Below are 15,730 nucleotides of genomic sequence, written 5' to 3' on the forward strand. Positions count from 1 at the left end.
CCAACTTTCCTTTCCAGCCATGTCTCTTACTACTCCCGCCGGGCACGCTGCCGCCTCGCTGCCCCCTGTGTCACTGCCAACCTCGGAAACACCCCATCACCTCCCACAGCTCCACGCCTTTGCTCCCGCCCGTCTCCTCTGCCTGAAAGATGGTCTCTCCTCTGTCGGATGATGCTGACTTCATCTTCAAAGCCCAGCTCAACTGGAACTGGCTCTACAAAGCTTTTCCCATCTCTCCTTTCACGCAACTCAAACACATCCTTCCAAGGAGCAGTCTGGCCTGAGTGTGTGGTCACACGTCAGCCCCTCCAATTAGACTGCTCTGCGACAGTGTAAGACTGTCATCCTGGTTAATTTTTGCCATGGTGGTGCGAAACACAGTTCTGACTCCAAACAGACACTCACTAAAGTATCTGCCGCATGAATAAATAAATAAAATAAACAGTGTCCTGTATCAGTCAAATCTTGTCACTTAGATCGTCCACAGCATTGACCTGAGACTGCTCAGTTTCTCTACCCTTGAGTGACTCAGCAGGGCAGAGGGTTTCGATCTTCAGTGTCTGCATGGGCTGGACGAACAATATAAAGAACAAAGCGGGCAGATATTTGAGCTTGCAGGAGTTTCCTTCATCTTGACTAGGGCCTCTCAGGAAGAGGCCTTATCAGTCTACCTTTTATTCCCCACTTTTGACAGACACTCAGACACTGAGAAATATTTCTCTCCTCCTGAACAGCAGTGCTCATGGAGTGACAAATGGCACTGCCTGGGCGTCTGAGAGCTGACAGGAGGTAAGGGGCCTGGGGTGGGCGGCCAGCACACAGCCAGCTCCAGATAACTGCTATCACAAGAGACCACGGGCCCAGGCTGGCCAGAGCCTCTGATATTTCAAGGGAAGCTGGTAACCTAGATTGTGAGGCAAAATCTCAATTTTTAAAAGATGCTAGGTCAAAGTTCTTTTTAACAATGTGCAGGCCGAATCTGACCCACAAGCTTTGGTTTATAACCTCCGCTTTAAAGAGGCTTGGGCATACAGTGCGTTTAGCAGGAAGGGAGAGAGCCCTTCCCTCAGCGCAGTGAAATCAGAGAGCAGAGCCCCCCCGGGGGCAGCACAAGGCGAGGAGCAAGAAGGATCTACCTGGACTCTACAACCAGACTCCAAGCCATGCTCCTCTGGGGACTAATTACTATCACCCCAAATCTTGACTTCAAATCGTACTGTTTAACCTACAGGGCAGTTTTACTTTCCTCCCGTTTCCAGTGTTGGCTCTTTCCTAACTTCTACCGAAGAGGGCTCAAATCAGACCGGAAGCGGCATCACCCCTGTGCTTTCTTCCTCCCACTCTCACTTCATCACTGCCTCTGTTCCTGGACCCAAAGATGAAGCAGGTCCATAACTGCTTTTCTCCCTGTGTTGTCTCTCCTCCTTCTCAGTAGTCACTCTGTTATTTCGGCATAAAACCACTGGGAACAAAATTACAAGCTTGATTACGAAAGTAAATGTAAATGCCCAGATTCACCATTCCACAGGAACTTTTATAGCAGGACTTGGCGCAAATCCCCGGGAAAACTGGAGGCCACCCAAGAGCAGGAAGGACTTAAATTAAAGACTGAGCCCTTTTTCATTCTGTAAAGCAAAGGAAAGTTCTGCTGGTTTCATGGCTATGTAACAGGGAAGAGCCAATTTTGACTCCATGTTGATCTGTTTGACTTTAACCTTTGCTTTCCGTTGCTTTTGTTATTATAATCATACATAATGACCTGCCTCAGGGAACCCTGCCCCTCTGCTTGAAAGTTGAACTAAAGTGCCTTTGTTCAGCTCACAGGGAGAGAATCTGACCCTGCCCACCGGTGAAAGGCTGCTGAGAAGAAGAAATTAACATATCCCCTCCCGGATGCTGGCCAAGCCAGGCAAAACTAATGGCCATTTTACTTTACTTCCTCACCTCCTACCCCGCTCTGTTCTATAAAAAAAACTGGCATCCAGACCTGGATGGGAAGGTTTTTGGGGACCCTAGTCCGCATCTTCTCGGTCTGCCGACTTTCCGAATAAAGTCATTATCCCTTGCCTCAACACCTCGTCTCCCGATTTACTGGCCTGTCGTGCGGCGGGCAGAACGAGCTTGGACTCGGTAACAGCTAGGGATGGTCAAGTCCACGACAGGGTTTTCAACTGCAATGCACTGAAATCTACACTTGACAATGCTCCCCACACGGGCAGGGGCAGCTCACCAGCTCCTCCCTCAGCTTTCCCAGTGTCTCTGTCCGGTTACTCCGCGTGGTCAGCACAGCCGAAAGCTTCTCCATAAGGATGTCGTACTTGCTCCTCCTGTGAGAAACATAAAACACTTCATTTTTTTCCACACCTATTGCTAAAGACTGCCTGTTTTTTAAAGATGACAAGATTTAAATGACAACATATCAAACTACAGAACCTTGTGGTCTTAGGTCTCAGAGAACATCCAGCCCAACTCCTTGTCCTTTACAGCTGGAAAGACTGGGGCTCTGAGTGGTTCAGTCTCACGGCCAAGGTCAACGAACTAGTGGCAGTGTACAGACTAGCCTCTGTGGCTAAAACTGTCATGAAATGATTCTTTAAAATGCCTTACATCTTTTGATCATACTGATAAATGGAATATTGCCTGCCATATCAGTAAACAAAGGATGTCACAGTCATCAGCAATTGCAGCCCTCCAAGGTGAGCCGGTGAGCCCTGAGGAAACTCAGGAAAGAATACCTGCCATCTAGCAGCCATCAGACTGCAGCCACTCCCCACGGTGGGCCCTGAGGAAACTCAGGATGTGAAAACACAGGATACTGGCCCCAAATAGCTGAGGTGCATATCAAAGGAATGATTTCAGTGAGCCCAGACTCTCGCACCTTGCCATACACAGAAAAGCGCTAAATTCCTTAACTTGGTTTTCTTTAACAATTATCTTTTGACGTTCAGATTACCTGCTCTGGGCTTGAAGTCCTAAAAATTCCCACCGAATAAAACATAACTCTCAACTTTTAGATTGTGAATATTTTTTGAGTTGACAATACCTTAAAGTTTAGGAAGCACCAACATATTTCCTTATAAATCACTTGGTAAGAAAGGATAGGAATTATTTCATAAATAAGTTAAGCTTTTCTAAAATTCAGGCACAAAATGCGAACCCAGGTCTTCTTCCTCGAAATACAGTGCCCTCTGCAGTAATCAGGACACCTCTCTGATTCTGTAGCCCTGGTTTCTACCTCTCACTTCGCTGGCGTGACTGACTTTCCCTTCCTTTGCATTTTTATTGTGAAGTGGATGTCATAATAAATGCTTACAAGCTAATGGAAGCTATTAAAGGAGCCAAGGGCTCCCCAGCTGTGTGTGGGTGGGGGGGTGTTGGAGGAGGGGCGGAGAGGAAGGTATTGTCATGCAGCTGGGGAAGGTGAACTTGGCTTTAACTGCCCACAGGTTTAGCAGCAGGGAGGGCATATATATGGGATCCAGAGACGCCCACTTCTCCATTTTTACTGCCTTTCAATGAATGAAAGAATAGATGAAGGCACAGATATTCACTGCATATGAACTAGTACCAAACTGTGTCATGGCCATTCTACAGAAGAGGAAACAGTGGTTCAGATAGATCAAGTGATCGTGCCCAAATCAGGAGCAAAGACTTAAATACAGATCTTGACTTAGTCCATTGTTCTCTCTTCTACCCACAGAACTCTGTCACCATAACAAATCAAATCTGACTTATTTACTTTTATTTTTACATTCCCAAATTTCACCAAAATGTTAATAGTTCCTATTGCTGGGCTGTGGGGTGATAGGTATTTTTTGCCCTTCTTTTCTATATGATTTCCAGATTTCCTAAATAAGCAAGACTTATTCTCATAATCCAAAATAGGTGGTAAATATCTTTTTTTAAAAGCTAGTCATATTCTGATTTGGCCTCTAGGATTTTTAAAGGTATAATACACATGGCTGAAGGACAGAGGTAAGGGAGCAGACAGGTAAGGGAGCGTTCTGGTGTCTCACACTGTACCTGTCCATGTGAAACCGATTCAGGAGGAGGAGGATTGAGTGCTGCTGGGCTCCGGTGGGTAATCGGATCACATGTGACTGCATCGTAATGAGCCCATTTTTGTTCAAAATTTTCCTATGATAGTGGAGCTTCCCAGCATCAACCCTGGAGGAGAGGAAGAGAATAGGTGGTCATTTTGCTTTGTTGGTTGCTTTCACCCCACAGTGTGGAGGACATGAACACCAGAGACACACACCTCCTATCCAGCCAACCTAAGAGAACAGTTGCTATGTGACAATGGCCTTGGAAAGAACAGCAGTGCCTCAGCCTAAGGCACACCCCAGACCCCCAAGAGAGGTGGATGGGGAGATGGGGGTAGAGGATAGGGGAAACGGAGTGGGAAAGGATGGCTGGCGTGGGAGACAGTGAGGGTTATACTAGCAAGGAGCTGATCAGACATGGGTCTCTAATCATATAGCGGCCAATAACCAGGGTTGCCATGCATTCTGGCTCGCCAGGTGGTCTCAGTTTATGCCCATTGCCTTGGCGTCCCTTCTGGTCATCTCCACCTTCCACTCTCAAAATGTCTGGTTTGGACAATAAATTCTATGGTCACCCCAGGGTGTCTCTCTCTTTCTTTTTTTTTTCTTTTTTCAGCCGCACCATGAGGCATGCAGGATCTTAGTTCCCCAGACCAGGGATCAAACCCATGCCCCCCTGCAATGGAAAGGCAGAGTCTAAACCACTGGACTGCCAGGGAGTCCCCTTTTTTTGGTCTTTTTTTCCAGGGTCTCTTCAATGAGAAAGCATCGTGCTTCCAATCACCATGGATGTGGGGACTGCCCAGGTGGCAGGGCTCAATGATCAGGGAGCCCCAGCATTTACAGCAGAGAAGCAAAGCATCCCCTCACTTGAAAGCAGTGCTGTGGAGGTCTCGTTGGAGCTCCCCTTGCCACCGGGACCGGCCTAATCGCTCCAAAATGCAGTAAGAGAAGTCGGGGAGCTTCAAGTCGGGGTCACCCTCCAAGCCGATCAAGGCCCGGTACCGCATGTCTTGGGAGGCAACGATGATCAGTTTCTTCCCCCACCTGCAAATCAGAAGCCACCGCAGGAAGAAATAACTGTAATTGATTTTTAAGAATATCGAAATATAAAAAAGCAGAACCTTAGTGAACTATCATTTCCTGCTTCTTCTTGGAGGTTCACAATCCCCCAGTTAAGGAGGTTTCCATCCTAGAACCACAGAGCATTCAGGGGGAACAGAGCCAGTCTCACCAGTTCCTTGCTCAGAGCCCTCCCCATCCGTCCAGGGCCCTCAGGCCATACCCCTGACTCCCCACCAGGGCCTGGCCCGTCCTACACACCCCCACGGCCCTGCCCTGCATCCACAACAGCCCCGCTGGTCCTCTGCCCAGCTGCTCTACCCTCACATCTTCAGGCCACTGATTCTCATCATTCAGGCCACTGCTCAGATACCAACACCCCAGGTCTTCCTGAAAATTTTAACCCGAGTCTATCCCCCGCCTCTGACCATTTCCAGACTCTTCACAGCACCTGGCACTCTCAGAAATGGCCGCTTTTTTGGGTACACATTTCTGCAATAAGCGCCGTAAGAGGGGGCAGGTTGTCATCAGGGTCCCCAAGACATCCTCAGGGCCTAGAATGGTTCTGGTGCACAGCAGGGTCTCTGTAAATATCTAATAAGTGAACAAACTCGCCTCCTGAACTGGATGGATAAAACAAACTTCAGAATCAAAAACAGTGCCCTAAGTCATCAGTGGACCTGCAGCCTGTTGGAGACCAGACTTGGGACAAATCATTAGTTCCTCCTACTGTCTCGGTGTGTGAAAAATAATGCCTGAAAAAGAGGCCAAGAACACTTCCCAGCCAGGTGCTTCGAGATGTCGCAGCTGGGAAAACTGACTTCTCTGCTGAGGTCGAACAGTCTACGGCGCTGAAGATAGAGGCTCCACCCTGGCGCCTTGCCTGCTGACTTAAATGGCCATCTTGGGCAGATTGTCTCAGGTCCTAGCCCTGCCAGAGATCCCACAAGGGTGCGCTGGCAGAGAAGCCATCCCCACTCACTCCTTGGCATTGAGACGCACCAGTTGGAGGAGCTCCCTCTCCCAGGGGAATGAGTCACCAAGGGTCCACATTAGAGCCCACGGGCTCCCAACCCCTCCCACCTAGAGCCACCATCTACTGCCCCCAGCCTGTGGTTTACAGATGCCTGATCGCAAGGCCTGTCTTCAGTCACATCGCTCAGTCTGACAGTTCCTCCTCTTGCCCCCCTTGCCGCCCAATACCACATGACTTCATTGCTCCCACTGAACAGGCAAAAAGGAAAAAGAGGAGGTTGTCAACGGTTTCCTTTAACTGCAGCTTCCTTCACATTGCCTGTGACCCATAGTCTTCCGCATAGTCACAGGCTCTGTATGGTCCATCTTCAAAAAGAATGTAAGGCTGTGCATACACGTGACGGACAGAAAGTCTACTTTTCTGTGTCTGCGTGTCACAAACTTAGGACCTGTGTTCTCTGTCTCGAAACAGGCTCATTGAGTTAAATTGGAAGAGGTCAGTTGAGAAAAGTTTGAAAACAGGGGAGCTGATTTGCTGCTTTAAGAATGTGTTCAGGGTGGTTTACTCCCCTGTCCTATCAGAACTCCAACATCTCCCAGTAGCTGACTCTAGGACTCCTGCCCGAGGCCCAATTTGCTGACCCTGGTCATCACATAGGTTATCCAACACTGATTAAGCGCCACGCAAAGTACCGGAGATGCCAAGATAAATAAAAATGGCATCTGCCTTCACGGAGCTCAGAGTCTACTGAAGAGAAAGACAAGAAAAGGAACACTTACTCTGGGATTCGATAACTGTGTGTCAAGGTCATGAAATGACATGTACGAGGAGCCCCCATTCAGGCCTACGTGTGCGAAGAGAGCCTGTGTGCGGTCACCAGGGAGGGCTCTTCCTGAGCTAGCAGGAAGCTGGGTGGGGGAGGGTCAGGAAGCAGAAGCTGCAAAGCTCCAGAGCCAGAGGAGGGGAGGGGAGGTCAAGAGGGAGAAGGAGTGAGTATAGCTGTTTCTTCCAAGAAGCATGGCTGCAGCAACAGAATCACAGCTACAGGGGATCCAAGGCCAAGGGGTCTTGTTTTAAGATGAACGAGCCATGGTAATGGGCTGACGAGAAAGTACTGGTCAACAGGCAAAAGCTGAAAATAAAGGAGAAAGAGGAGCTAGCTGACAGAGGTAGGAAAGAGCACGAGGTAGAGGGGAGAAACGGAGGAACAGAAGCATCCAGATGACCGCCCGAGGCAGGGCCCGGTTTCCCGTCTCCCCTGAGGTGAGGGAGGGGGAGGGAAATACGGGCAAGTCTGCAAGCTGAGGAAGAAGGTGGCAACTAGGAGAGTTCACACTGGAAGCTTCTCCCTGTTCCGTCAAGTAGGAAGGGAGGTGGGGATGGGGCGAGGGGCTTGAGGCAGTCTGGGAAATTGGGACCCTGACTGAAGACTCACAAAAGTACGGCTGGGCAGCAGAGGATGCAGCCTGGACAAGAGAGCGAAAGGCACCAATCCAAATGACACCTGCCTGTCCTGCCCAAAGGGGCCAGGCCTGTGGACACAAAGGGAAGAGAAAGGCAGCGCCCCACCCCCGTCCCCAGCAAAACTAGCCCCAAGAGGAGGGGAGTGGTAAAGGCCGAGGACTGGCTTGGGGCAGGGCCGACGCACTCTGATGGGCACGAGGGCGGCATGCCCGTTGTGGCGTTCTGACCACACCCCCAACTTAAAGCAGGATGATGCCCACAAGTTTCCCATGATGCAAATCAGTTACCTGCCAAAGGCTTCCACCATCGTACAGCGGGGCTGTAACATCTTGGTCCTGATGTCACTGGTAATGTTTTTCCTCTCCTTAAAGTACTGGCATGAGCCCTGGATGCCGTCTTTATTCTCCAAGATCATATGAATGGGGTAGACATCCTCCAAAGGGACCGGGTCCCTCCTGGACTCCAAAATGCCAGTTTCCAAATCAATTTCTTCATACCTAAGGGGGAGATCACAGATATCAAACCACAGCTCAGCCTCAGAAATGACACGTTTGGCGTGTTCTTCCGACAACCTCTGGCAGAGGTCGGAGAGAGAGAGTGCGATTACCTCGTCGCACCCGCCTTCCAAACGAAGGTCATCTTAACAAGCAGCGTCCCTGCCTCTCTATCCCAGACAAGAGACTTTTCTAGGAGCCTCTGAATCCACCCTGGACGCTGAATGCTGAAACCAGAACCACCTTCCTGGCCCATGTCATGGCCTTTTGTTTTCCCCCCAATCCAGTGCCTGGTCTCCAAACCATCAAGTTTGGACTTAAGGACTCAAGGCTTCCCTACTTTAAGATGTTACCTTCCCACATCTCTTTAGTTATCCCTCACGTACTTCCATCCATTTTTATGGTTTCAATTATCACTTGCATGTTAACAATTCTCACCATCAAATCCTCGGTCCTGTTTTTCCCCCAAACACTAATCCTGCCTTCAGCTGTCTATGCCTCAGATTTGATGAGATCAAAACTAAAGTTATGACTGCCACTCCCCACCTCCAATAAAGTCCCTCCTTCCCCTCCTTGGTACCACTTTCTCCCAGTCTGGGTTCAGATTCTGGGTTGATGACCCTCTCTGCGTCTCAATTTTCTCTTCAGGAAAATGGGGATAAGAATATCCAGCTCCTAAAGTTGTTGCAAAAATTAAATAACTTGCTATACGTAAGGATCTTAGAACAGTTCCTGCTTACAATAAGCATATATGTAAATGTCAACTATCATTCCTCATTCACTATCTCCAGTTCTACACTTCAACCAAACTTAACGTACTTCTCTTCCTTTGGAATACTCTGCCAACTGGCTACCTAAATCCAACCTTTAAGTCTTGTTTTAGACAGTATTACCTCTGGGAACCTCTCCCGACCCTCACAATATGGCTTAAGAGCACAGACTTGGGAGACAGACGGCCTGGGTTGAGTCAATACTCAGTCACTTACAATATCCATAACTTTGGACGGGTTACTTAATCTCTCTCTATCACTCAGTTTCCTTCTCTGCAAAATGGGGAAGATAACTGGGAATTCCCTGGCAGTCCAGTGGTGAGGACTTGGTGCTGAATGGGGAACTGAGATCCCGCAAGCCCCGTGACACAGCCAAAAAAAAAAAAAATGGGGGAAGATAAGAGAACCTTCCTCATAGTGTCACTGTGAGAATGAAGTGGGTTCAGTCTCCTGAAACTCCAGGAACAAGATCGTAGAATAGTACGAGGCCATAACGAGCACTAAATAAATGTTAGCTATTATTATTGTTCTTGTTGTTGCTAAGCTTGCCGTCGTGAAGATCTCTAGTTGCCTTAGGCTCTCTAATCCAGCACTGAATGAATGCTCTGTTCTGTGGAACTCAACTGTCTCCAGTCTTGATCTGAACAGCCTTCCTGCTCCAATCCTAAGCTCCATTTCAGAGGAAATACTCTTTGAAACCCAAAGAATATCCTCCCAGTCCTGCTCACCACCACCCCAAACACACACAAACATAATGGAACATCACCAGATGACCCCCCCCCAACTCCATCAGACGCCTGGGTCCTGCCAGGCCTGAGGGACCCCAAATCAGCCTTTCTCTGCGCCTCCATCAAACTCCGGGTCTTTCTTCCGCTCCACTCCTTTTTCTCCCCTCCCGTAAGAACCTGGCCCCCTCGCAGCTCCATCAGACCCGGCTCTCTGCCCCCGCCCGCCCGCAGAGCCAGGCCGCTGACCGGTCTTGGAGCTGGAGATCCGGTCTCTCCCGAGGCTCCTCGTAGAAGCTGATGCCCGGGTGCGTAGCAAGGGCCCGCCACAGAAACTCCTGCGTGTAGGGTTCCAGAGGCAGCGGGAAGGGCGGCACTCGCGTCTCCAGACGGCTCCAAAGCGCGGGAAGACACAAGCCATCAAGCCCCTCCAGGGCCACCTCGTCCAACAACGACTCCAACGCGTCCATTGCTACTTCAGTTGGCAGCACCCGGGGCGCCTGCGCACCACACCGCCAAGGGCCCTGCTCCAGAGCGCCTGCGCACAACGACCGGCAGCCAGGGAGGCGGGGCGGATCCGGGGACCGGAGGAGGAGTTCCAGAGCATGGTCGTGCTGTCACTCCCTTTGGGGGAGGGTTCATTCCGTGGAACTCCATTGCCATTGGTCCGGAACCCCGCAGTAACCAGGGGAACTGCAAACAGTGTAGAGGCCGCTTCCGGTTCGAGCACCCGGAACCGCCGCCTCTAGGGATGGACGGTGAGTGTCCATGGGCCCCCCCGGGAGGTCGGGCAGTTACTCTCCCATCCCTCATGAGGGCCCCCCCGCCCCGGGCAGAGCCCTAGGCCACAGACCCCTGGACCACCACTGCCTGACCCAAGGTGGTCTCCGTCTGAGGGAAAGGGAGCCTTAGTGGTCCGGGATGGGAAGAGGAGGCTGGGGGGAGTGGTCAGTGATTTGGTCACTATGCTGCCTGTGGTTATGTTGGAACGCCGTACTGGCCAGGGCATCAGAGAAAAGGTTGTCGACTGAAAAATTATTCACAACCTAAAAGTTGAGAGTTATGTTTCATTTGGTGGGAGTTTTTAGAACTTCAACCCCGCTAGGCAGCATCTCAAGTAATCCTGAGAGAACTGCTCAGAGGAGGCAAGTGGGGGAAGCCCGGATATATAGGAGTTTTGCAACAAAGGGCAGGTAGTCTGAACGTCAAAAGATTATTGTTAATTAAAGAAAACCAGACATCCCAAGTTAAGGAATTTAGCGCTTTTCTAGGTATGGGAAGATACTAGAGTCTGGGCTCACTGAAATCATTCCTTTGATATGCACCTCAGCTATTTGGGTTCAGTATGTAGGGAGTGGCTGCAGTCTGATGGCTGCTAAATGGCAGGTATTCTTTTTCTTCCTGAGTTCCCTCAGGGCTCACTGGCTCCTGTTCGAGGGCTGCAATTGCTGATGCCTGTGACATCCTTTGTTTACTGATATGGCAGGCAATATTCCATTTATCAGGGTTTAGGGTGAGAAAGACAAATAGAGGTCCGGGGGGGGGGCGTTCTTGTGTTTCCTGGGGCGTGGAACTGTGGAATACGGGAGTTGGTTTGGAAGTAAGCATCATCGTGGGGAATGCAGTCATCAGCTACTGGGAAATGGGACTTGGTAAGGGGGATGAGGGGGAGACTCTCTTTCTGTGCTTTGATGTTAAGGATACTGTTCAGTGCCAGGAACTCTAAATGTTGTCAAGCAACTCGGTAAGCTTCGTAACAGTCTTTTGAGGTCAGTGTTATCCCATTTTACAAATGAGAACACTGAGGCTCAGAGAAGTGAAGTATCTTGCCCCAAATCAAAGTCATCAAGTGGCAGAGCGAGTAAGGAACCCGGACACTGTCTCTAGAACTGAATTAGGGAGTCTGAGATTTGAAAGGCATTTTAGAAGCCCTTCATTCCAGAAGTTGCAAATGCAGATATTTGCAAGGGCAAGTCTGGTGGGCTGGATTGGGCTGTGATTAAAAGTCAATTTCTTTTCTGATTAAAAGTCAATTTCTTTTCTGAAAGGGAAGCTTCTCACTCAGCTCCAACCAATGAGTTTCCTGGGGTGCTTCTCAAAATGCCACAATGGCCAATCAGTCTGAAGGCCAGATGCAGCCTGTGGGTCATCATTTAGGGATCCCCAATAAGAATCATAGAATTCTATGATTCTAAAAATAGGCTCCCCTGATATCTCATTTTATAAATGGGAAGAGTTGGCCAGAATCCACATAATTTTTCTCATTATACCACTGTCCCTAACTTCTGGGAAATGTTGTTCCTTTGTGATATCTGCTTAACACAGTGTGGAAAAAAATTTTAATTGAACAATCTGTTATGTGCTTAAAAGACATCTTTGCCCTTTGTACTTCAGAGGTAGTATAAAATGTCATTCACTCGTTTGCCCAGTGGAAAGGTCAATGTAATGTTGCTATAGAACAACAGTACTCAAATCTTTCTGGTCTCAGGATGCCTTTATGCTCTTACCTCAAGAGAGCTTTGTGTGTATTGTATCTATGATATTTACCATATCAGAAATCAAAGCCAAGAAAATCTTAAGACATTTGTCATTTATCAACTCATTTAAAAGCAATAATAAATGCATTACTTCTGAACATAAATAATATTTTTTATTGAAAAGTGGCTATATTTCCCACCAGAAAGGTTAGTAAGAAGCATGATATTGTTTTAGAGTTTCCTAAATCTCTTTTTTTTTTTTAATTTTTAAAAATTTTTTAATTTTTTATTTTTTAACATCTTTATTGGAGTATAATTGCTTTACAATGATTAAATCTCTTTAATATCTGGTTTAATAGGAAATAGCTAGACTCGTTTCTGCTTCAGCAACCAAACTGTTGTGTTGTTATTTTGGCTGATATATTTGAAGAAAATGGGGCCTCACACAGACATTTTTTTTGGGACAGGGAGTATTCTAATTGTCTTTTCAGATAGCTGTAAACATTCTTCTTTGATAGTATTCCGAAACTTAGCAAGTGGTAATTTCTCAAAGGTTAGTCACAATGTGGCATCTGAAACCATATTGGTGAACTTTTGTTTGTACTCTGTTACATTAAAGCCCATTGGTCTATCTTGCCCTTTGATTGCATAGTTTACCCATGTATGAGTCCGTAACATTAGGCACTGGTCATTTGGAAAGTTCACTGAGTTATGCAGATCTTCTAAATGTTGACATTGGAAATACAATATTAAATGGCATGTCATTACACAATATCAAAAAATCACATTCCTTAGTATCCCTTTTTTAAAAAAAAGTTTACGTATTGGGAAGCTATTAAACTCGAAGTACTGGAAACAAGTTTCCTACTTGTTTTCACTTGAAAGCTTGAATTTTATCATTGGCAACAAATACCATCACTTGTTTCCTTGAAGTGACATGCTCACTTTTGTATTTAAGAAAATGTCTGCCAGATACTCAAGTCTGAATAACTATAGTTTGTCTACTAGTTGTTCATTCAAGTAAACATGACATTTGATACAATATGTGGCTACTTCAGCTGGCAACTTAAACACACAAGTGTTTTCTAGGATCAACTGTTGTACTTTGGCTTATAGCAGAAGTGCTTTATGTGTACTTTGCATTTTTTCACACAGAATATTTAAAAGATGTGTTCTCATGGGTTCAGGTTTAATAAAATTAATTTTTACTGTTTCATCAGGACATTCTTAAGTGAAAATGTTTTTTTGTTTGTTTTATCGTCAGCACATGGCACTAAAGAGTATAATGACTACTGATACAGTTTGGTGACACTGCCCTGTAGCCACTCAAGCTATCAGCAGTTTTACCTACTGTTGGTTTTGCATCATCAGGGCAAATACCAACACAGTGAAAAAGTCTTAGAATTATCATGAAGATAATACTTGTCCTTGGGAACCCCTCTTCCTCCCAGGATCTGTGGAACACACTTTGAGAAACATTGCTGTAGACCATTTTCAAGAAGTCTATTCAGTCAGTTCTGTTATCATCTCAGTGCTCCTGAGCATTATTATGGCCCAGTGGAGGAACTTGTCCATTTTCAGATTGGTTACAAAAAGGAAAAATTTATTCTAAGAAAGTGTTTGCCCTAAGATTAGGTTTAGCATTCAAAGGATCCCTTTTTCCTTTGCAATTTTTAAAACTTTGATCTCTGCACAATTTTCCAGGCATATATCTATTGGGTAACATGAGGCATACCGTGATGAATTTTGATTCTAGCCAACTAGATAGATAAGCCAAGTCCAGCCTTGTTAGAAAGATGTTTACTTCCTAAACCCACAAAAGCTTAAATGTCTGCTAAGTATCCCCAAACTGGATTGTAGTTTGGTTTATTCTTCCTGTCCCAGTCAGCATAGCTTTTCACAGCATTTTTTCTGGCCCATTGGGTTTGACTTTCGGCAGGTTCTATCTGGCTCTGCGATGCAGCGTGGTGTAATACTCATAGGTTTTGCAGACCAAATAGCCCTGGATTTGAATCCCAGCGGTGTACTCTGACCTCTCTGAGCCTCAGTTTTCCTGTCAATAAAGTGGAGATGATGATGAAGCTTACCTCGTTTTGTGTGCCCGTCCGTTGGTGAATCTATTATTGTGAATTCAATGAGACTATGCATGAACGCACTTAACACCAAGTCTGGCGTATAAAAAGCACACCTGTGTGGTAGCTGATGCTGTCATTACCTGCCAATGTGCAGACATCTTCCGCATTGCTGACAGAAGAGGAAGGAGGGAATATGGTGAAGCTCTCTAACAAATAATAATCTTTGTAATTAGCTCGCTCTTTGTTTAAAAGAAAACCCAGTGTTTGACATGGTTTATTTACATGAAAGTAAATTGGCAATGTGTGAGTCTCCTGCCTAGGTAAAAGTTCACCTTTATGTCAAAGTCAAATTTCCCCCATTGCTTTTAAAATATGAGATGGCCGAGAAAAAAAAAATTCTACTCAGCTTTCCAGGAACATAATAATTAGACAAAAGTTCAGCACATGGAGATAATTAGAAAGGATTGTGAAGCTAGGCATTTGCTTTGGTTCCCCACAGAGCAAGTATTCGACGTCTCCCCTGTTTATACTGTTCATTTGCCTAGCAGACTTTCTCAAAGAATTAATAATGCCAAGATGAAATTTAGCCTAGCTTGTCTAAATAATCCCAAACTGCAAAATGGGTGACGGTTGAATTACTTAGGTTTTGCTGAAAGTCCAGTCACCGTGTCTGATCTTTTCTGTTCTTGTGTGGTGTTTACCTGGGCTCCTGGTGATTTGTCTGTTTCTCTTCCTACTTAAAATAAACCAAGCAAAAAAAATAACAATAAAATAAAACATAGAAAGCATTCAGCAGGCAAAATAAACATGTGGTCCATGTAGTCTCTGTGTTGGTTCTTCCTCCTTTGCTTCCATCCTTTTATCTGATTGATTTCTTTTCCCTTGCTGTTCCTCAGCATTCATTCCATCCTGTCGTTTTAGCTCGCAGGAACTTGGCACACTCTGTTTTGCTTATTTTTCTTGGGGGCATTCCTTCAGTTACCACATTCAGCTCCTTCTGTGTGCTGGGATCCAGAGATATCAAGATGAATTTGATTGAATCCAGGTGAAGAGTAGATGGGAGTTTACTGTAGTCTTCTCCAAATTTTCTTTAAAGTTGATTTTTCAAAAGCATGTAAGTTAAAATTTTTTAACCCTAAAAAATAGAAATGTAGCAAATTTAAAAATGAAGTCTTTGTATCAGAGGTTGCACACTGAGAGTCTTGGGCTGAGTCAGCCCACAGGCATATTTATTTGGCCCATAATGTTTTTTAATTTTTGAATTAGTTGTCAACATTGAAAAATTGGGAGATTTCTCATAAATCTCTGATTATGGTGTTTTCTTTAAAATATCAGTAAAGTCGATTTATCAATCTCAATAAAAAACAATAAAGTTAACACTGAATTGGAATTCTGCATGGCAAGAGTTCCCTCAGCTGGAGCTAAGTGGAGACTGCCCCCTAGAAAGGAGGTGCCCTTTCCAATCCATCACAACCTTTACCTGGCTGGCTTCCTTCATTGCCTCTGGTACCTGCCTGGCTTCCCTCATTGCCTCTGGTACCTGCCTGGGACCCTGTAGCCTTTTTTTTTCTAATATTTATTTATCTATCTATCTATCTATCTGGCTGTGCCGGGTTTAGTTGCGGCATGCGGGATCTTCGTTGT

General features: G+C 46.4%; 2 protein-coding genes across 12 annotated transcripts in view; one reads left to right on the forward strand and one right to left on the reverse strand.

Annotated features, from left to right (window-relative positions):
- GTF3C1 (general transcription factor IIIC subunit 1) overlaps nucleotides 1-10,054 on the reverse strand; it is a 73,400-nt gene extending 63,346 nt beyond the window's left edge. For all 8 annotated transcript variants that reach the window (XR_014254672.1, XM_082429305.1, XM_082429303.1 and 5 more), the window contains exons 1-5: nucleotides 9,784-10,054; nucleotides 7,833-8,042; nucleotides 4,914-5,090; nucleotides 4,024-4,167; nucleotides 2,231-2,327 (exon numbers count right to left, since the gene is read on the reverse strand). Coding sequence is in view for 7 of the 8 variants with exons in the window: in XM_082429305.1 (XP_082285431.1) it covers nucleotides 2,231-2,327; nucleotides 4,024-4,167; nucleotides 4,914-5,090; nucleotides 7,833-8,042; nucleotides 9,784-10,004 (849 nt within the window). In the remaining variant the exon portion in view is untranslated. The remainder of the gene's footprint in view (nucleotides 1-2,230; nucleotides 2,328-4,023; nucleotides 4,168-4,913; nucleotides 5,091-7,832; nucleotides 8,043-9,783) is intronic.
- A 45-nt stretch (nucleotides 10,055-10,099) lies between these two features.
- The window catches only part of KATNIP (katanin interacting protein), a 199,440-nt gene continuing 193,809 nt past the window's right edge, over nucleotides 10,100-15,730 (forward strand). For 2 of the 4 annotated variants that reach the window (XM_082429311.1, XM_082429313.1), the window contains exon 1: nucleotides 10,104-10,292. In XM_082429311.1, the coding sequence (XP_082285437.1) occupies nucleotides 10,286-10,292 (7 nt within the window). In that variant the 5' untranslated portion in view covers nucleotides 10,104-10,285. Of the gene's footprint in view, nucleotides 10,293-15,730 lie in introns of all 4 variants that reach the window. The other 2 variants (XM_082429315.1, XM_082429312.1) reach the window with 2 other exon arrangements.

The sequence above is a fragment of the Balaenoptera physalus genome (genome assembly GCF_965194825.1).
Source record: "Balaenoptera physalus genome assembly, chromosome: 16".
In the NCBI taxonomy this organism is placed as follows: Eukaryota; Metazoa; Chordata; class Mammalia; order Artiodactyla; family Balaenopteridae; genus Balaenoptera; species Balaenoptera physalus.